We start from the raw sequence: 20,877 nt of genomic DNA, 5'->3' as shown, positions 1-20,877 counted from the left end.
TGAAAGGAAGGATCGCTGAGATCGGAGCTCGGGTTATCCCAAGAGTAATCCTGCAACATTTCAGTTTTGATAAATCATGAGCCCTGTCCTGACCTGTCCTGCCCTGCCCTGTACAAAAGATCATTCCTTCTCTCTTCTTCTTCTTCTTCTTCTTCTTCCTTTCTCTTTCTCTCTTTCTCTCTTTCTCTCTCATTCTCTGTGCTTTTTACATGCCACACTCAGAACAGCAGCTTTTGCGGAGCAAGACAAACCCAGTTTCTCTCTTGCCAGTAGAGATCCTGACCGCCATTGCCGATCAACTTGCACGGCACGATCACGGATCCTGTTGCAAAGTCAATCGTCAGTGGTATGCATTTTTTCGGCGCTTCTTGTACAAGGCCATCGACGTTTCGACACGGAAACGCTACCACACATTCCTGAAGCATGCCCGACAACATCAAGAACGATATCATCATAATCCTTCTGCTCTTCATTATTATCCAGACCCAGGTCAATGGGTACGCGAGGTGTCTTTTCAGAATAGCGACACTAAGAGCGGCAGTAGCTTATTATCTCTACACGATTGGCGAGAACTGTGCGAACTGTGTCCCAACATTGACGTGCTTCACCTCAATGTTATTGGCATCATGCAGCTGCAACAGCTCCCGGTATCGCTGTTTCCGTCGTTATACCATCTGACACTTGACTATGATTGCCAAAATCATGATCGACGGCGACGGAAATGTTTACAACAGCAGCAGCAGCAGCAGCAAATCGATAGACTTTACTTTCACTATGAAGAAGAAGACGAGGACGACGATTTCAGCTCTGATCATGACGATCCTAGCAACAATGAATATGTGGACGACTATTACGATCAAGAAATGTTGTATTATACCAGCTACGATCCAGCAGCAGCAATGCCATCCTCCATGGATCAAATACTATTCAAATCGATACCAAGCAACTTGCGCTCACTTTCACTGCAAAAGATATTTAGGGCACTTCGGGTCGACCATCTAGAAATGATCCACCAAGCGTGTCCTACTCTGACGGACCTGAATCTCTCTGTGGAGTTTCTATGTCACCTGCCCTATAACAATGATACCATTATTCCGCCAGATAGCAACAGCGACGATGATGATGACATTACCACGAGGGGTGATACTAGCAAGAAAAAGCGCGGGCTTCCACTCCAACAGCTGCAGCGTCTTTGCATAACCACAACAGCTCCCTTTCATGGTTACGATGCTATCATGACGAGTGGATGGATGGAATATATACTATCCACCTATTTAAACCTTGATCGGCTGAAACTCGGTAGTCATATCATTACGGAGTCGACATCGTCGTCGACTTTATCATCTCCGAACAACAACAACAGCCAATACGATGTGGTGCTAACGAGACACGGATTATCGCTTGATCATTTGGGTCAAATTCAAAATGAGCTAGTGCGTTTCATAGCGTGTCTGCGTTCTTCATCCAAACATCCTCTTTCTCGGAGTAGTCATCATAATCTAATGACGAGAATGAGAATGCAACCATCTACTTTGACGACGACGAGGACGCCCCATGACCTCCAACGCCATTATCACCACCACCACCCTTACTACCATAACAACAAATGCACCACATCGGACATTCAACATGCACTTGCAGATGCACCCGTCGATCTCTTTGATATACGTTTAAAGTTTCATCACCCCATCCACTCTTACAACAACAGCAGCAACATTGTTCAGCTCGACTTGATTGGCAAACAACAGCAAGAAGATATAGTAGGAGCAGGCAGCAGCAGCAGCAGCAGTAGTACTAGTAGTAGTAGTAGTAGTGATTTTCCGCATACATTAAACATCGACATGCTCCTGACACATTTACCGTTTCTCCGCCAACTCAATGCCGAAGCTGTCAGTTTAGAGCGCGGCCAACGAAACGCCTCGGTTACTGTTGTCGACCCAAAAGAACAGCAACATCATCATCATCCACTCCGCGCAATGATCCTCAAACGTAGCTGGGTATGCGATTCAGCGCTCGATTCAGTCATTCTTCGATGTCCACGGCTCAATCAGCTCGCCCTCGTCGATTGCAGCTTGCTACTCTTGTCGCAGAAAAGAAATAATGCATCATTTACACTGTACATGCCCAATCATGTCATGCAAAAGATTGTGTTGCAAGGCGTTTCATTGACGGATTATTCCGGCGTACTGCTAGCTTTTGATGATTATCCGATCCGACTTGTTCAGTTGGTGACCATCAATGCATTGCCTCGGTTTGTTCTGTCTGATGCTTATGAGGATCAAGGGAACGATGATCCATGGTGTTGTTATACCAGCACTATACAATGTCGTTCTTTGGATCAATTGATTGTAAAATGATATTCCCCCACCCTCTATACGTGCCCTTCATGTTTACTCTATTTTGTCTCATGTAAACACAACCCCGCCCCCAACCCACCAAAATAGTAGATTGTACAAATACAAAAAAGAAACAGAGCTAATAGTGTGTGAAAATATTATATTATAGATACACACACACACACTCTCTCTCTCTCTCTTTTACATATAAAGTGTTGGCATAAAAGACACATGGGATACAGTAGTACTTGTTTGCTGCATCATTGTTTATTTCGTCTGGTAAATTAAATATAAAACATTATGACTCCTGGGCAAAAGAATATGAAACCCGAGGTTTCAATAGTTAAGAATTGGCGGAAAAGAATCAAGGTGGTACCTATTTCCCGCTTTGCCTAACATTTGGGCTAAGCGGAGAGAATAAAGGGACAGAGAGAGAGAGAGAGGGAGGGGAGAGCGGACCTTTACCATCTTTAGCCTTGGCATTATTAGAAACCACTACGTATTAGATCAGAGAGAAAAAAAAATATGGGTTTCTCACTTTTCTATATACTATTCACTATTTTATGCTTCTTCCCAACCACCACAACCACAGCAGCCACGACCCAGAGAAAAGTAAAGACAATGACAACAAAGACCGAGTGATTCTGCGCCATGACTCTTTTGCATTAAGCAGTGGTCATCGTGACTCGTCAATCGTGTTCCAAGAGGATTATGGCATTGCTCCTTCTTTTTCGTCGTCGGAAGACAACAACAACGGGTTGTCGTCACTGCCGGAAAAGAAAAAGGAAAAAGGGTCAACTGCTGCATCGTCGTCAGACGGGAAAGTTATCTATAGGATTAACTTTAGGATCCTGCCCTTCTTGGCAGTAATCATGTTCCTTCAGGTACCTTCCCCCCCTCCCCCATCATCCTTTCATTTTTCTTGATGGCCGTTGTTCCCCAGAACTAAATAATAATAATAACAATCATACAGCAAATCGATAAACAAGTGCTGAATTATACAGGACCATTGGGCATGTATGGTAACACAGATGTTACACTTGACCAATTTCGTTGGCTTGGTCCGTCGCTCCATCTAGGTACAATGGCTATGTTGGTATGTTGTTGTTTGTTGCTTTCTTGGATCTCTACTACATATCATAAAAGGGGATCTTGTATGTTTTTCTACAATCTTGATGTATAGTGTTAATAATGACAAACTATAGATACCCGCAGGGTTTTACCTGGTACACAAGTTTCGTCCGGCCAAAGTGATGAGCATGACGATGGTCTTGTGGGGCATAGTGCTTACATGCATGATGGCATGCACGAATTTCCAGGGATTGCTGGCATGTCGCATTTTATTGGGCATGTGTGAAGCTGCTGTCCTGCCTGCAGCTTTTATACTCATCAAATCCATCTATCGTCGCTCGGAACAGTTGCTGTATATCGGCTTTTGTTATACTGCAATGACTGCTGCTGTGTCGTTTGGCAGTCTTTTAACTTTTGGATTTAGTCACGTTGGTGGTAAGTGTTGTCATATATCTACTATTACTTCTTCTTCTTCTTCGTTGTTATTGTTGCTAATGAAACCACCATTGTTTATTATTATTATTATTTATTAGATGCACACGGCATAAGCGCTTGGAAATGGCAAGTATTATTTCTTCCTGCTAATTAATGACACATGTGTTTTACATATGTAGAAGAATTTACATTTATGCTAGGCGTTAATAACACACATTAATATTTTCTTTATTTACAATGCATTTAGGGTCACGTTGATTTGGGGGACCATCACCATAGCAGCTAGCATTGCTTCGTGCATTTATTTACCTGACGATCCCTATTCCAAGAGATTTGGACTATCGGCCGAGCAAGAAGATATTGTGGATGCACGCGTGAGTGAAAACGCCATGGTGCGCGACACTCAAATCCATTGGTCCCATATACAAGAAGCATTGAGCGAACCCCGATACTACTGTCAAGCAGTGATTGCGTTTCTCGTCAGTATGCCAATGGGCTGCATTGGTGACTTTAGCGCCCAAATCATCCAAGAAATGGGATTTAATGTAAGAAAAAGAAGAAAAAACTTTATTAGTGTACTACTACTACTACTATTACTACCAGTACTTAAAACAACACATATGCTAACAAAACCACCACACATGGGGTCACGCTTTTCTAACTATACACTATCAGGGTCCAAAATCTGTTGCATTGAATCTTCCACGCGGCATCTATGATATCCTGACATACGTCTTTTATGCACGCCAAGTTTTAAAATCCCGGTTACGGAACCATATCGCCTACACCGTTACTGGCTTCTCGTTTATTCCATTGATCGGCATGATCATCTTGGCAGTTTGCTCTTCTCTGAATGCTACAACGGGGAAAATGGTGGGTCTGGTCTTCTCGCCGACGAATTTCGCCACTGCCGGTACGCAAGCCTTGATTTCTAGCAACGTCTCTGGCTATACCAAAGCCATCTTTTATATTGTCACCAATGTGTTTGCCATCAACCTGGGACATTTCATCGGTCCCATATTGCTGCGTCGTTATGGCAAGGATGATCCATATGGCGATGGTGATCCCACCGCAGCAATTCCTATCATGATCATGTTTATTTTCGCCGAGCTTGTGTCGATCTGTTTGTTGTATTATATTGGACGGAGCTTGTATCGCGATCGAGACAATCGTTTGGCAGCACAAGACGAGGTGGCATTGGATAGCGGCTGGAATAATGACAGCACCGAGAGTATTGTCAAGAAGAAACGTGCCAGTTTTGTTACTACCGGTAACAGTACTACTGATGGTCATGGTTTCATAAACCTGACAGATGTTCATGACATTCAATTTATGTATAGACCCTAAACCCTTTTTTGTACTTTCTACCACACTAATCTTTTAATTCCCCTTCCCTCGCAACTACTACTTCTACTACTACTACTACCGTTCGTACAGCTTATACTTGTATTCCTTTCTAACCATAAGAGTTCTGCAATCTTCCTTCCGCCCTCCTCCTCCTCATCATCATCATCATCATCATCAGCGTCATCCGTCATCTTCAACCGTGCATATATCCATCATTCGTAACTATATATATAAATACAAAGAGCATTCTTCTATTCTAACACACAGAGTGTTGCTATAGTATTAGCGCTAGATCTAAACATACGCCATGAGTTCAAAGCGAATGAAGTCTACTGTAGGCGCGAAAATACATGTCTTACATTGCTGTATACATTTTTCTCAACAAAAAGTGTAGGATAAAAAATAGTCATACTACATAGCCGTGCATAAAACTCTTTGGCATAAAGTGATAGTGTTGAAAATCCCGAACCCGACGATCCCATACAAACCGCGGCGGTTGGTTGGTTTGGGTCACACGGTGTACGTCTCTTCTCCCTCTCTTTTCTTAACCTCGTAGTAAATAAACTTGTCACAGACAAAACAATGTCAATGAGGGACTACCAAACCACGGGGCAACAGCAAGCCGGGTACAACCCGCTGCGTCCATACTATACACCGGGTTTACACCACCAACACAACTACACATCCCTCCCTTCGAGCGATTCAATCCCGGGTCACACACCACAAGTGTTTGTCGATTACGATCAGGGCATTCCATTAAAAAGCACCACGACCAAATTCACCAGTTTCGCTGCCTTTAAATATTTCATGACCATGTTTACCAGCCCATTTGAAGTCGGCACGACTTTGCTGCAGGTTCAATATGCGCCTCATGAAAGTGTCGAGGTCTTTGGATTTCGAAACAACGCAGCTGTATTAGTACAAGAACCAACAACAACGACAACTACAACTGCCAATGTAAGTTTGATTCTCCTCTCTCTCTCGAAGTGTCAAAACTATTACTATTACAGACCACGGGTGGTACATTAAAAGGTACTAATTTTTTTTTTTTGGGAAATAGAATACACGGTCGTTTGACGAGTTGTTATCGTCGTCTTCTTCAGACGAAGAAGGAGGATTTTTTGGAACGCGACCTCAACAGCAACAACAAAAGACAGAAACGAGTAGCCAATGGAGCAGTAAATCAAAGATGCGTCGTAGTCGAAACGATTTGAGCAACACAGAAACGGGTAGTAGTCGTAGCGTTTATGATGATCAATCCAGACCTGTCTATCAAATGGCGCCCATGGATGGTGGCGTGTTGGATATTCTGGGCCGTATCATGAAACAACCGACAGAAGGATGGAAATCGTTATTTAAAGGTAAAATGCAAACGAAGAAAGGATGACAAATAAGAAAAGGGGGCTAACAAATATATGTATCTAGGACAGCGCGTCACTTGGATGTATGAAATGTTGTGGGGATGTTTGCAACCCGGATTCGAAAGTACCTTGAACGACGTGTTTGGTCTGTACGACGATACTATACCCCTTATGCATCTTGAGCGCATTGGTCCCAACTTGATCACCATGGTTGTGAGTCACATTGTAGTAGGTGTGCTGCTAAGTCCATTGGAGATTATCCGTACAAGGTAATTTGGTTTATAAAAGAAGCCTGTCTGTGGAAATACAGTTGACAGAGGATAGACTTGAACTCACCACGACAAACAAATATGGTCAGATTAATAATACAGTCAGCATCGCCACAGAACAGTAAATACAAGGGCATCATCCACGCTTTCCGCACAATGGTGCGTGAAGAAGGCGGTGTCCGCGCCATTTACCTGTCACAAAACCTTGCACCAACGATCCTGTACCATACCGTCCGACCTTTATTAGCGAGCAGCATCCCTATTGTTATTGACCGCACATTGGGCATTTCAGCTCAAGACTCACCTATTCTCTATGGTGCTGCAGAACTGACGATCCGAACCTTGGGCTTATTGGTCACACTTCCTTTGGAAACGATCCGAAAACGACTGCATGTGCAGGTACCAACATCATCATCATCATCATCGAACAAGGAACAACAAAGATATGAAACAGCCGTTGCTATTCGCCCAGTGCCTTACAAGGGGGTATTGGATGCATTGTACAAGATCATGAAGGAGGAAGGAACAAAGGAAAAGCGCTCGTCTGCCGTTCATAATACCAAGAAAAAGTCGTCATCGTTATCGGATACTACTACAAGTGATAGTGAAGATGATTTCTTGCCTCCGCCACCATCAAAGAAAAAGGCAACAAATACTTTGAGCAGCGCTTGGGGTATTCGTGGATTGTACAAGGGATTTGGCATGCAATGTGCGGCCAATGGCATGGCCTTTGTATTCCATGCTATCAACGGTATTGATGAAGGTGAACGTTTATCTAAGAAGTGGGATTGTGTGTGTTTGTGGTAGGTGTCTAGCGTACAAGTCTTAACCAATGAATCCATCTTTATATTTTGTTTTAGAAGACTTTGATGCATAGATCACGTAATTTATATCCTATAAAGTCACAACAACAGAATTAAAATAAGAACCATTTTGCTTTTTGAAAAAGAAAGGTTTCCGTTAAGGATCTAATAGGGAGAGATTAAGACTATGTATCATGTAGTACATAGTACGATACTATATGATTAGTGTGATCTAGTGATGTTGATGAATAACGGACAACAATAAGGAATACATTTCTACCTTGAAATGAATAGTGTTTCTCCCTATAATAGTGTATAGTTGATGGATACGAATTCATCAAGGTGATTGCTTGGAGGCATGATAAAATCAAAGAGCTCGTAAGGGGTGTCGCTGTGTTTTATGAGTTGCCCAGCACAAGCAAACGCCAAGCTGTCATTCCAGCGCCAAGTTTTGTTTTTGTCACACAAACAACAGACAGACAGAAAGACAGACAAACGCCAGCAACTGGGCAATTCTAAGATAGTAATTTTCTTGTTTATGTACACTGGCGGAGGGGGTGCAAAGACGAACATTATGTAAAAGTGCATTAGTTATATAAAAATACGAATCTTGGTAAGAAAACTAGAGAGAAACAGAGAGGGAGAAAACAACATTGGGGAGAGAAAATATTAGGAATAAAAGTAATAATAAGAGTAGTAATAATAAAAAGACTATACATCATGATGAGGGTCATCATACTCTTCTTCTTGGCCATTACTGTCGCTATCTTCAGAAGAAGGCCGCAACTGCTCGACCTTCCATCCATATTTCTCGGTATAATCATTGTCTCGCACCCAATCTCTCGTGACGCGCCGGGTGAGCACCGCGACAATCACGCCCAGTGCGGTCATAATCACTAGTTCGATCATGACAATGATACTCCCAGAGAGATAGACCATGTGTACGGAGACATTGGTGCCAAGGACCATGATGACACGGATAATATAGTCCACCAATAAACAGGTCGCCCATCCGCCCGTCAACCAGTAGTGGTAGATACGGACCTTGCGCACTGACCAGATCCAGTCCACCACACTCATTTCTTGGCGCATCCCTTTTGCATTGATCCACCGGTATTTGGCATGCGGATCGATCAACATTTCCGTGCTGAGAATAAACGTGAGTGGTCGAATATTGGTAAACCATGTGTCCTCTTTATTTTCTTCTTCTTCTTTCTTGCGTAGTCGTCGTGGGACCCGTATTCGGAGCGGGATCATGGTTGCATAGAATACCAAGGAAACGACGGCTGTCGCTGCCGAGTCGCGTAAAGTAGTGATTGTTGCGTCGCCTAAGAGATATATATGCATGCTTCTATTAATAAAACATTGCATCCTCTGTCTCATTGTTTCCGAGCTTTCCTCAATTTTTCGCGACTCGTCTTGATGCATATATACTTTTGTATCGTTATATATGTACTAGAATGAAATAAAGAGTTTTAAAGTACCTGTTGCCAGGGAGACCAAGCCAGCAATCACATAATCCAACATTAACAAAAAGCTAAACACGTCGAGCCGCCTGTGACGGATGAGGACATGGATGGTGTACAGGAGTGGCAACACAGCGCAGATCAGCAAAGAATGGATGGCTTCAATATGGTTCCGGGTGGTAAAGTAGAGTGTCAAGGGGATCCCCACGGTGATGACCAGGACGAAGAAAAAGGAGGTCAATTGTCGGAGCATTTGGCGCTTGCTGCTGTATGTACTCTCCCAAGGGTTCATGGGCATCTCCTCACTGTAATAAGAAGGAGTTCGGTCAAAGCTGAGTCTTTCGCGAAAAGTAACATTTCTTTGCTGCTGTTCTCGCTGTTTTTCATTGTAATTGTTGGTGTTGTTGGAAGTGGTGTCGACGTCCTCTACCACCACGATACTAATAGCAGTGTCCTTATTATTGTTACTACTACTACTACTACTAGTAGCTGTCATTATTAAAGGTTGTCGTTGTTGTTCGATCGTGAGAATGACGTCGTCGTCGTCTTCGTCTTCTGATGCCGCTGGTTTCTGAGAAGTTTTAGCGTCGTATTTGCTGTCGTCGTTATAAGAAGAAGGAAAGGAAGAAGTAGAAGTAGTAAAAGAAGAATGCGGAAAAGAAGAAGAAGAGGTAAAAGTTGCTTCAGTTGCTGGTGTTGCTACGGTCATGAGGACCGTCTCTGTTTGATTAACGAAACCTTTTGCAACTTTTTTGTTATCTTTTTTAAGGTACGGAAAAAAAAAAGTGTGGAAGAAAAAAGCAATGGAGCTGCAGGTTGAAAGTCCCTGTTTTTATATAACGAAATTCTTCCTTTTTTTTATAATTACAATATTTGGGTTCGTGCGTGCGCTAGATCATCAAAAGCCTTATGCCCATCTTTCCAATATATATATATGTATATATAGAGTACATCCATATCTTTAAGAAAAGGACGATTTGTCAATTCGACGTTAGAAAGACAGCGACCAGACCATGATGTATCTCGATCAAACGTTTCAAATGACCTGCACTGCCGTCCCGTATATATCGTACATGATGATGCATGTACACCACACACAAAATTTAGACTGGCCCTGACCCCCCTCTCTCTTTCTTTAACGGTTGCTTATGGAATGTTCATGCAAGCTTCTTGCCCCAAGTGAGAAAGCAGCACTGGTGATGCTTCGTGTCCCTAACAACAGACGAATTAGTGATGCAAATGATAGATTAAGATTGGATCTTCCATTTTCTTCTTCGTCTTCGTCTAATAATACATCTCTAAGGAGGCAGCATGGAGGGTGATGTCTGTATGTATATCTCCCCTTGGAATAATGATGAATATATAAAGTCGTATACATGCACATACATCTTTTTCCTCTTCTTTTTCTTTGAGCCCTCCTAGAATAATAGTAAGTACAGCGTGGTTTTCAACATGAGCTGGTGTAGCTATCAACTATCGTTTCCCTTTGGACATACATTTGTGGAAACAAAAAAGCCAAGACGTTACCAAGACAAATATTTATTCACCCCTACCGTACTGACGATCAACATCGACAAAGATGGGTTGTAGTGTCCATCCAGTATAGAGAAATACCAAGCCTTGTTATGCCCAGGAATTCTATCAAAACCGCCCAGAAGTAATAAAGAGGGGGTGTGGAAGAGTAACAAAGGGGCCTCACTACAGTTGATTCTATATCGTTTCTTGGCCCCTTAAATTCACTCTAGTGTACCGTCAACTTTCGTGTTTTCTTTCATGTCTTGGCTTTGTCCTTGTAACTGATTTTGTTTTTGGTGAGGGCAGTTTATATACAGTATGTATACACACACGCGCCCCCCGAAAACCCTTATTGTATGGCGGTTCATGCGGGTTTCCGGATTTATTTCCGTGTGGGTATAATACACAGCCACGGCGTGCGGTCGAGATAAAACATGTTGTAAGTGCGGAGCATGCCCTCCTTAAGCACTACCATGCACATATGATAGATTACATGCATAAAGAGCTTGACGCCTGTTTTTTTTATTTACTGAGCCTGTTCAAGTATCATAAACAGAATGAAGATCATCTCATGTTCTTTTTTTTTGTTATAAAACAAACCTTCTCTAACGGCATTGAAAGCGGTAAAAGAAACGTTGTAATTGAAAGTGAATGAGCGACCCAAATAAAACATGGACACTTAGCAGTTCTATATACCATCTATCTAATAATCTTGAATATCCTTTATTTTCTCTGCATTATAATGTGTGCTGCGTTGTATGCACCGAACAAGAAGAGATGATAATAGCAGACTAGGTGCCGTGTTGATATAAAAGTATACATTCTTTCTTTGGTACAATACAATGATACATCAAAGGTGTCTTATTTCATTCAATGATGAACTCGCGTGTTGTTTCAACGCCTGGATCGAGATGCTCTAGAACCAAGATATCCAAAAAGCACAGACCAATAGCTTCGTAAATCCCATCCGCCTTGCGTCGCCCAACTACAGGCATAGCCTTGACTTCATCATTCAACGTGCTAAAAGCAATTTCGGAAAGGATCGCATATTCAGTGAATATGTGCTGCTCTTGCTGTTGTTCAATTGGGGTATGATGGCTGATAATAAGCGACAAGCATCCGGCACAATAGTGGTTTGTCGCTTTTGTCCCGCCATCGGCTTTTTTCTTGTCATCGTCTGGCAATGCATTCGTCCAAAGTCCATCTTTGCTGGTCGTCATAGGCAACCAGTGAGTAGCATCCAAGGCATATTCTTCAGCGTACATCTTGAGTTGGTCATCCACGCCGTCCGAGATAAACATCATTGCTCTTTTGTAGTCATTAGCACCACTGGTAACGACAACAGCAGGACTAACGCTTGTTGGAAGCTCATGATCAAACTCTAATCCGTTCCTATTCCACCATGTCGGTCCTTGGAACTCGTAACTACTTGGTTTTGAATTTGTGGTGAGGGGTGATAGTCGAATACTGATGGACTGGCAAGAGATACATAGTTGTCGTCCGGACACTGTCGTACGTCGTGCTGCCTCAAACTTTGTGGTCATAAACCCATGATCGGACACGCTTTGGATAATATGCATTCCTCGTATACCCGTCCAAGTGGGTAGTCGATCTTCTTCTTTCTGCCGTACAATCATTCCGGCAGTGATGTGATTGTCTTTGGGGCGTTGTTTTGAAACAGTAAGAGGACTACCAAAGCATAATATTGACAAGTCATGCTGAGCAAGCGTCCCATAGAATTGTACCATTGCCTCGTCAAGCGGCTGCTTATAGCTAAAATCGACACGGTGGATAATGTCTGGAAACATATTAGCCAGTGCAAAAACGCGATCGTGCGCCTTACTGCTCGTGCGTCTCCGTGCATGCCACAACACCGAACTGGCATTCCATTGGATAGCTTGGGTTGTGCAGATATTATAAAGAAACTTATCGGAAGGCGTTGGAAGTTGCATGGCACGTTCGTCTTTTGTGGGCGACCACATGTGTACATTACGGCCGACAAACACGAGACGGGATGCCATGTATGCTTCTTCCAACGTCCATGCACGTTTACACCATTCAAAATCGAGAATCGTGTTCATGTTGGATACATGTTTGGATCCGCCGTGCCATGGTATGCAAGGCTGTACTTGAAATTCGGGTAGTAAGACGAGTGTACAATAGGCGTTCTTGTAAATCTTATGCATGCGCTGGATCTCTTGCTTTCTTTGGTCGTGATCTGATTGGTCAATGCACGTCTGGTCAAACCAGATATAGCGAATGTTGAAATCCTTGCAGATGTGTTGAATAAGGCGTTCGAATTTGGCGAGCTTTTGTTGTGTCGTAAATCGTATCCGCATCATCTTTTTTTGTCTTTTTCGCCTTGATCTCTCGGATGATGTTATTGTGACGTTTAGTTTTGTTTCCTCTTGGTAAATCATAGTGTGTTGGCCGTGATCCTCCCGACTGTATTCTGGTTCTTCATCGTCATTTTTTTCGTGTTTAATTATGTCACCCGACCAATTCCACGAGTACGATAATGCACAGTAGCCCTCATTGACATTTGTTGCCAGCACTCGCTTCATGTCGGATATGCGGACTAGGTAGGTTGGTTTGAATGGCGGTGTCGGTATGGAACTCGGTACGCGTTTTGGAGGCCGGCGATGTGGACCCCTAGGGCTACGGTCTGTAAACTCGATCGTGAACTGTGAGCTGTCGTACGTGACATACATATCTTTTTGTAGCTTGTGCTTTTGTTGAGAGAAGGGGAGAAAAACATAGATTTTGGCGTTTTTTTTTATTTTAAGGGACGAAACGCTTAAGCTTTGTGTACCATGTGACATATCAACGGCAACAGTGTCGCACACGTTGCTTCGAAAGAGTACCAGTAACAGCACCTTTGTTTATACAAATAACGTTGGGAGCTACTTGACAACGCACGTGATAAAATCTTACATCTGATATGGACTTTGCGGATTGCTTCATGTTTGGAAGCAAGGTGAGCAAAAAAACGAATAATTATCAGTCGACCGAGGTGACAAGCGATTATAGTTACTGTAGATATGTTGCTTTTTGATCATACAAAAATCTAGGTAGTCCTCCAGTTTGGTATTAGAGCGAGAGGCTTATGGACTTAGATCAACACGATCACTTCAACGTAAGCACGAGAAAATAGAGGGTTCCTAGACTCGGGCCCGATTCAAACGTCAAAGTATAAGCATTACTACTGTGAGGCAAAGCATACATTTAAGATACAATAATGGCGCGACAGAGATCATCTCTTTCTTACGTTGGTATTTGTTCTGCATCTGGTGAACAAACTGTTTTATCGGCCTCAGTGTGCAATCTTCCTAGCCAAAATGTGTTTTGCTTTTGCTTGAAAAAGGCCACCCCCCATTTTTCGCCACAAACCTGTTTGCAACGTCTTTCGCATGCAGATTTCAAATTTAGCGAAAATGTCTGCTACCAGCTGCATTAAATCTTGCGTTCCTAGTACAGCCCGCCTAGGGGTCGCAATTGGACGGGTCGGGTCGGGTCAAGGGTCTGACCTGTTGACCCGTGGGTCAAGAAAACACTGACCCGACCCGACCCGTTCAACCCGACGGGTCAAAACTCGGGTTGACGGGTCAAGACTGATTTCAATGTAGTGATGAAGGAAGTGTCGATCAGCCTGAACTTGAGCGCTGGAAGTGCAAAACTCCATATATATATAGCTCTCTAAGATGATGGCACGCAAATTCCTAGCAGTGCTAGCAACATCTAAGTTTTGAGTGATTATTCTTAAAGGTAAAGGGTTCTGTGCCATCACAAAAGAAATCGCTTGGGCTCACATGCTTTAAAGAAAGCATAATATTTAAAGTGTGGTTGAAAATCGACTTCCCTATATGCCCCTTATCCTTTTCCCTTTTCCCTTTTCTTTCACTTCTTTCTTCTTCCTTCGATTTTCTTTTCTCAACTTTTCTGTCTTTTGTTAAATCACGTCTCTTACTGCCACCCTCTATGGTATATTCTCATTGCACTATTGCTACTTCCTTACTCCTATCATATATATTGCTTATACTGTAGCTTACTTATCCCATACTGTTGAATATAAAGTATAATCCCACAATAAAAAGAATTAAGTACGTTTTATGCTATAGTTCTATAGCAGACATATTGACAACTAATGATGTTTCCCAACAAGAAGATTGACTACTTAAATATAAGTACCTCATACATATTATATGTATACACGGGTCACGACGGGTCAACGGGTTAGGTCAAGGGTTGGACGGGTCGACCCATGGGTCAGAAAAGCATCAACCCGACCCGTTGACCCGTCCTCAACCCGCGGGTTGGTTTTGACCTGTGGGTCAGATTGCGACCCCTAATAATAAGTAACACTGGTGAAGAAAGAGAAAAGGGGAAAAAGAAAAAGTCGCCAATTTCTTTGAAAGCTAAGTATAAAAATTAAAATCCCACTACTAGGTGCTGATGCCTAAGCTTTAATTATAGATTAAAGTATTAATTGATATATCACTTAATGTATTATATTTTAAATAAAAGATAGAAAATGTTATTTCATTTTTTTATATATTCTTAATATATTATTTTATATATATAATATATGATAATGTTTTATCTTTTTATAAATAATAATTTTGAAAAAAGTATTTATTAATTTAAGATGAAACATTTAAGATTTGAATTTTAATTTTTTAAATTTAAAAAAAATAACAAATAAAAAAACATTTAATTATAATTTTATAAAAAATAATACTGTAATTATTATTTAAAAATAAACTTTTGTGACACAAAAATTTTAAGCATTTATTAAATAAAACCCCCTCTAGAATAGTAATGAGGATATTAAGTTACAGTATAACTTACTCTATACTGTAAATGTGTAAGTCTAGGACTTATGCAGTACTTCTTCTAATTAATTTTTTAAAGAAGAAAAATTATGAATTCTCTATAAAGAATCTTTGCTTTTTGTCTTTGCAGAATTCACAAGGGTATAAAACTTTATAAATAATTTGTTTAAATGTAATTCTTTCAATGGTTTATTGATAGTGATCATTCTTTGCTGGGCATCAGCAACTTTATGTTTCTTTGACTTGAAGAAGTGAAGAGGTAAAGAAGCAGTCAAAGTGCTATGGCAACAATGATCCACATCACTATAGCGCGTGCATCCCTCCTGTATGCCTATTGCCTATATTCATGTGTGGAATGTTTCACATGCGCATCTCCACTTATCTCTTCCACACACTGCACCATGTCAAAATTTCTTGGCCAGTGCGTTTACTCAGTGGGTTGCAATAGCAACAGTAACGTTGAGTAAAAAACAAGATTTGACGTTGTCAGTTCACGTGTTATGTTTGCAGATATATTCACAAAAAACCCATAATTGACTGAATATGCAAGATTGTGTTGAAGCCTGCGATAAGGCCAAGTCTACATGTGCAACGTGGTTTATGAATTTTCACAGTAAATTAGGTGTTATTACTGCGGAGAATAGCAACTGCCGTAAGTAAAGCGAAAGACTGCTTTGATTATAGCGCGTCGAAAAAGCTCTCGCTTGGCGATATGATGTGTATCTGTGTAAACAATAGAGCACAAAGACTGAGATACCTTCCCGTTGGATAGGAGGATTTGATATTGTATTTGTTATACTATATGTTTATTGATAAAGAGCTAAAAGAACTATGCGTACTTTGCAATGGACGATGGGAGGGATTATCTACAATAGAACTGTAAGAAAAAGAACTTTAAATATGCGGCTGTTGTCGCTCTGGATCGCTCAAGCGATGAACCCTGATACATATATGGACCAGGAACCATGTTGGATACGTCTACGTCTATCCTTAAAAAGGTTGTCGTAAGTTCGTATCTGCATTCTAATCTTTCGCCTATCATACTGAAGATAAACTTCCCTTTAGTATTATTTAAACGTACCTTTGCCAGTCGTTCTCCATTGCAGCTTCCATCTTATTCTATTTGTCCGCATTAACTTTTTCTTCTTCTTAAAGATTCGTATATGATACACTTTGTAAAAGAAAAAATAAACATCGCTTACCATCCTTTACGCATGCTTTGTTTTCTGTTATCGGTTTCCATATATACATCCAATTCGTCCAGACTATTTGAATGATGATATGATGTTTAGAAGTTACAAAATAGCTCGTAGTATGATTGAAAGTTGAATTTGATTTTAACTCACTAATAGACAGTCCTTCCCTTCTGATAAATCGTTTGTCGATTCGTTATGGAATATTTTGCGCGAACAGATCTGTTTCATCTCTTATTGCCATTCCGTCGAAAATAAAGCACACCTGGTATAGTATGTAGTTGTGCGTTGCTGCACAACAGAACTCTTTTATGATAATATAAATGAGTAGTATGTAATGATGATACACACAAAAAAAGGGCAACGCCACCAAGCATACTTTGGCGTAGTATGCACCGTGATATGCATTGATCTTTCAGATTCTTTGATCGACGAGGCTTTATAGTGTCACAGGTTTGCCAGGTACATTTGGTTCGAGTAGATGGACTTCTTTTTTCGGCTCTATCGCTGTGATAATACTGCTTCGACATGGTTGAATTTTCATCAAGCGAAGGTCATGTCTATACAAAAAGTACCAAATCCAACAACGGCAATCATAAATGTAGTAGATGTAGATATAGCCATTGTTGCTTTAATGACAACGTGAGAAAATAAAAGACACCCGCCACGATTGTCAACTTTGTGATGTGGAATATTCGTGATTCACGTGTCATTTGGAGAAAAGGTGCCTCTGTGACCTGTGTAGCATTCAACGAAGGCACACCCAACCTCCACGTTATTGCCTAATTCTATTTTTTTCTCTCACTCTTACTCTAAACCTTCTACATATCCGTTCTTCTATACAACCCCCACCCCCACTCCCCACCTCCTCTCTCCCGTTCCTTGCCTTTCCTTCTTCTATTTCCCCCACTTCTTCTCCACACGAACACACACAGAGACCATACCGTTCTTCCCCCACACCTCCTTTCCTTCCTTCCTCCTAGTTTGTCTCTTGCACCCACAACCCACAAGATCTTTTTTATTTAAATAAGAAAGAAAGAAAAAAAATGGCCGATTACGCACCACCGCCTCCACTCATTTACACTGCTTTCCGACTCGGCTTCCGTGTCGTCTCGCATTTATTTTTTCGAGAAATTCAAACGACCGGTGCACACCTTGTTCCGACCGACGATCCATGCATTTTCATTGTCGGCCCTCATGCCAATCAGTTTATTGACGGCGTCACCTTGCTTAGCCGGAATCCTCGACATTCTTATGTGCTTATGGCTTCCGTTTCGTATAACCGACCTCTGATCGGCCATGTCGGCAAATTCCTGAGTGCCAGTACGTCTGTCCGTTCTTGTTGTGCTGGGCGAGAAGAAAAAAGGAGGCAGGGGAAGGGAAAGGGGGGAGGCGGCAAAAAGACAACAAGGCAGAGAGGACTTGGACACAACTTAATTTCGGGAATTACCGATTATATCAGTTCCAGTAGTACGGCCTCAGGACATAGTCCATTTAGGCACTGGCAGAATCACGTATGATCCAACAAACGACCCATTCCATATCACTGGCCACAACACACGCTTCAGCAAAGAATTGGGAGCACGCGACTTTATTATCTTTGGCCACAACCACAAGGGCCATGTGGCACGCGTGACATCCGACACGTCAATCGAGATCACGCACGCCATCCCCAATATCTCCACAATAACCGAATTTGACGGTTTCAAAATAGCACCGCATGTGGATCAAACGCCGGTCTACGACGAGGTCCATTCATACCTGAACAGAAACGAATGTATCACGGTGTTTCCCGAAGGCGGCAGCCACGACCGACCCGAAATGTTACCGCTCAAGGCCGGCTTTGCGGTCATGGCATTGGGCGCCATGGCAGAAAACCCAGACCTGATCCAGAAACTCAAAATCGTGCCTGTTGGATTGAATTATTTCCATCCTGACAGGTTCCGTTCACGCGCCGTGGTCTCGTTTGGCCTGCCCTTGACCGTGCATCCAACATTGGTGGAACAGTTTAAACGTGGTGGGAAAGAGAGACGGGATGCAATCACACAGTTGTTGGATGAAAGCGACGAGGCGTTCAAGACGGTCACGACGAATGCACCGGATTATGATACGTTAATGGTGATTCAGGCTGCGCGTCGGTTGTATAATACAAAGAAGTTGACGTCGTTGCAACAGGTGGTCGAATTGAATCGTAATTTTGTCGGTGGTTGGACACGGCTCAATAAGGAGGATCCTCGGCTGTTGGCATTGACGCGGAAGGTCAAGTTGTATAACGACACGTTGTCGTTCTTGGGTATTCGCGATCATCAGGTGGACAAGTTGAATATCACCCCCGTGCGCGCTTCGTTGTTGTTGATGCGACGATTGCTAAAGCTCTTTGTCTTGGCTGGCCTTGGTGCTCCAGCGTAAGAGATCCTTGGGACTTGTAATGTGTCACCTCATTGGGCGTACTAAAAATCAATTCCCCTCCCCGATTCTGTTGTTCACTAGACTGATCTCCAACCTGCCACTCATTTGGGCCACGAACACTATCAGCAAGCGGAAACAAAAAGGTGAGAGCCGGATCTGTGTCTGTGTATAAGCTAATATGCCCACTTTTAGTGGTAATAATGGCAGGATGATTTGTTTTGTAGAGGCACTGGCGGGATCCATGGTTAAAATCGCAGGCAAGGATGTCTTGGCCACATGGAAAATCATTGTCGCAGGCATCGCTGCCCCTTTGCTGTATGGGTTCTACGCCCTACTCTACTTTGGCTATCTCATCAAAGGGAAGCCCGAACTGACGATGAAAACCAAAATGATGCGTGCGTGCATGGCATGGGCCGTGCAGCCTATCTTGCATTATATTTTGATGCGATTGGGTGATCGTGGGATTGACATTTACAAGTAAGTTATAGCATCAACTGAACCACTTGTTCTAATGATTGATTGATCGTTCGTCGTGGTTAGGTCTATCAAGCCATTGTTTTTGGCTGTGCGTAATCCTGAAGTGGGCCAAATCCTGCGGGTCATGCGCAATGATTTATCAAGAGACATTACGTCATTTGTGCATGAACATCAGGATATATTCTTCCCAAAGGTCAAGGGAAAGGATGACGAGCAACAAGACGAGAACCGTAAGCCAGACTTGACGAAAAAGAAAAGCTTTATTCATCGAGGCAAGTAAAAGACAGGCGCGTTTTTTATTGTATATATAGCACTTTTGTTTCGTTTTTTATATGAAAATGACCAAGAATTTAACAACATTTTCATTAAGAGTAGTTGTCAGTCATATTGCTTCATCCCCACAAGAGTTGCTTGGTCAGGCCTAGAAGAAGAAAAAGATAGTTTCTAGACGAGACGCATCATGTATCATCAGTGACACTATTCTTAGATTTTCATACATCATTAGAGAACATCCACCCTATATTTATAATCTCTTTTTTTATCACCATCTCGCACACTCTTTCCTTTTTGAACACATAAAAAATATACCAGGATCAGTCAATTTCTTACGTGATTGAGTATGTAACAATGTGTTATTATCGCTACTACAGTACTACTAATAATACTACTACTGCTAGTCAATACATTCTTGCTCCACTCATTGTTATTGTTATTATTTCGATCATGTTCTGTTGCCGAGATTATCGTTGTGAATACACGGGGGTACAGAACAAGCGCCGGAAAACGCATATACCTATTAGTTTTCATGCTTTTACTAAACTTTTATAGGAGGTGGACAAAAAGTCATTATTTTTTTGGAGTCTACTTACTACGTACAAGGATCGTGCGGCGGAGGTTCCATTTCGTGAGTCAAGATGTCAGAAGCGGGTCTGCGTCTACGAATTTGGGCTGCTTGCATTCCTTGAGGAGCAACCGGTGGATCATCATCCTCTGTTCCTACAACGGACAACTGTTGCGGGGGAGGAGAGGGATCATCTTCATCTTCATCATTGCTATTGTCATCTTGTTGTTGTTGTTGTTGTTGTTGTTGTTGTCTGTTGCGACGTTTACATTGAGCTCGACGGTTCTGAAACCATATCTGGATCTTGTTTACTTGAACATTTAATCTTTCTGCTAAGCGACGCTTCTCTTCCCTGGATGGTCTACAGCTTTGTGCAAACGATGCTTCCAACATGCTGAGTTGGTCTGGCGTATAGCGATGGCGCCGTGGATAATCTTCCTCTTGGTCAGATCCTCCTCCTTCTCCTCCATCATCTGTAGTAGTAGTAGTAGGGCCAGCTACAGGAGAAGGTACAGGTGGAAA

The 20,877-nt window shown here is 42.2% G+C and overlaps 7 protein-coding genes across 7 annotated transcripts; 4 read left to right on the top strand and 3 right to left on the bottom strand.

Moving 5' to 3' along the window:
* Positions 1–209: 209 nt before the first annotated feature.
* BDB00DRAFT_878771 (uncharacterized protein) lies at positions 210–2,357 on the top strand (the record flags this gene model as incomplete). Its single annotated transcript, XM_053127777.1, has 1 exon — positions 210–2,357. One exon carries the CDS (start codon positions 210–212, stop codon positions 2,355–2,357), a length of 2,148 nt encoding a protein of 715 aa, XP_052973529.1.
* A 227-nt stretch (positions 2,358–2,584) lies between these two features.
* BDB00DRAFT_132515 (major facilitator superfamily domain-containing protein) lies at positions 2,585–5,480 on the top strand. The gene is made up of 6 exons (XM_053116190.1): positions 2,585–3,220; positions 3,310–3,432; positions 3,542–3,842; positions 3,941–3,968; positions 4,090–4,387; positions 4,518–5,480. The coding sequence occupies exons 1-6, from the start codon at positions 2,900–2,902 to the stop codon at positions 5,187–5,189; spliced, it is 1,743 nt and encodes a 580-aa protein (XP_052973528.1). The 5' UTR covers positions 2,585–2,899; the 3' UTR covers positions 5,190–5,480.
* Positions 5,481–5,691: 211 nt separating this feature from the next.
* On the top strand, positions 5,692–8,101 carry BDB00DRAFT_855282 (mitochondrial carrier domain-containing protein). The gene is made up of 6 exons (XM_053125713.1): positions 5,692–6,146; positions 6,250–6,550; positions 6,615–6,819; positions 6,909–7,582; positions 7,680–7,807; positions 7,903–8,101. Exons 1-5 carry the CDS (start codon positions 5,772–5,774, stop codon positions 7,694–7,696), a joined length of 1,572 nt encoding a protein of 523 aa, XP_052973527.1. The 5' UTR covers positions 5,692–5,771; the 3' UTR covers positions 7,697–7,807; positions 7,903–8,101.
* Positions 8,102–8,333: 232 nt separating this feature from the next.
* BDB00DRAFT_774825 (uncharacterized protein) lies at positions 8,334–9,341 on the bottom strand (the record flags this gene model as incomplete). Its single annotated transcript, XM_053120181.1, has 3 exons — positions 8,334–8,813; positions 8,859–8,950; positions 9,107–9,341. 3 exons carry the CDS (start codon positions 9,339–9,341, stop codon positions 8,334–8,336), a joined length of 807 nt encoding a protein of 268 aa, XP_052973526.1.
* Positions 9,342–11,469: 2,128 nt separating this feature from the next.
* Positions 11,470–13,314, bottom strand: BDB00DRAFT_878767 (uncharacterized protein; the record flags this gene model as incomplete). The annotated part of the gene is made up of 1 exon (XM_053127776.1): positions 11,470–13,314. The coding sequence occupies one exon, from the start codon at positions 13,312–13,314 to the stop codon at positions 11,470–11,472; it is 1,845 nt and encodes a 614-aa protein (XP_052973525.1).
* A 4,055-nt stretch (positions 13,315–17,369) lies between these two features.
* Positions 17,370–20,205, top strand: BDB00DRAFT_855268 (uncharacterized protein). Its single transcript, XM_053125712.1, has 5 exons — positions 17,370–17,951; positions 18,091–19,033; positions 19,119–19,180; positions 19,262–19,514; positions 19,578–20,205. The coding sequence occupies exons 1-5, from the start codon at positions 17,675–17,677 to the stop codon at positions 19,792–19,794; spliced, it is 1,752 nt and encodes a 583-aa protein (XP_052973524.1). The 5' UTR covers positions 17,370–17,674; the 3' UTR covers positions 19,795–20,205.
* Positions 20,206–20,616: 411 nt separating this feature from the next.
* Positions 20,617–20,778, bottom strand: BDB00DRAFT_726122 (homeobox domain-containing protein; the record flags this gene model as incomplete). The annotated part of the gene is made up of 1 exon (XM_053118241.1): positions 20,617–20,778. A coding segment is annotated over one exon (162 nt), but the record flags the coding sequence as incomplete, so codon positions are not given.
* Between the last annotated feature and the right edge of the window lie 99 nt (positions 20,779–20,877).

The sequence above is a fragment of the Zychaea mexicana genome (genome assembly GCF_025766255.1).
Source record: "Zychaea mexicana strain RSA 1403 chromosome Unknown BDB00scaffold_147, whole genome shotgun sequence".
Classification (NCBI taxonomy): domain Eukaryota; kingdom Fungi; phylum Mucoromycota; class Mucoromycetes; order Mucorales; family Lichtheimiaceae; genus Zychaea; species Zychaea mexicana.
This window is presented reverse-complemented; position numbering and strand designations above follow the sequence as displayed.

What these genes read in the sequence shown, in the direction of transcription:
- BDB00DRAFT_855268 (XM_053125712.1), top strand. Translation starts at nt 17,675, where the DNA reads ATGGCCGATTACGCACCACCGCCTCCACTCATTTACACTGCTTTCCGA. An exon ending in CGGCAAATTCCTGAGTGCCA is followed by an intron (nt 17,952 to 18,090) that starts GTACGTCTGTCC and finishes CGATTATATCAG; the next exon opens with TTCCAGTAGTACGGCCTCAG. An exon ending in CGTGGGATTGACATTTACAA is followed by an intron (nt 19,515 to 19,577) that starts GTAAGTTATAGC and finishes CGTCGTGGTTAG; the next exon opens with GTCTATCAAGCCATTGTTTT.
- BDB00DRAFT_855282 (XM_053125713.1), top strand. Translation starts at nt 5,772, where the DNA reads ATGTCAATGAGGGACTACCAAACCACGGGGCAACAGCAAGCCGGGTAC. An exon ending in CGACAACTACAACTGCCAAT is followed by an intron (nt 6,147 to 6,249) that starts GTAAGTTTGATT and finishes TTTGGGAAATAG; the next exon opens with AATACACGGTCGTTTGACGA. An exon ending in TTGGAGATTATCCGTACAAG is followed by an intron (nt 6,820 to 6,908) that starts GTAATTTGGTTT and finishes AAATATGGTCAG; the next exon opens with ATTAATAATACAGTCAGCAT.
- BDB00DRAFT_132515 (XM_053116190.1), top strand. Translation starts at nt 2,900, where the DNA reads ATGCTTCTTCCCAACCACCACAACCACAGCAGCCACGACCCAGAGAAA. An exon ending in TAGGTACAATGGCTATGTTG is followed by an intron (nt 3,433 to 3,541) that starts GTATGTTGTTGT and finishes GACAAACTATAG; the next exon opens with ATACCCGCAGGGTTTTACCT. An exon ending in TCCAAGAAATGGGATTTAAT is followed by an intron (nt 4,388 to 4,517) that starts GTAAGAAAAAGA and finishes ATACACTATCAG; the next exon opens with GGTCCAAAATCTGTTGCATT.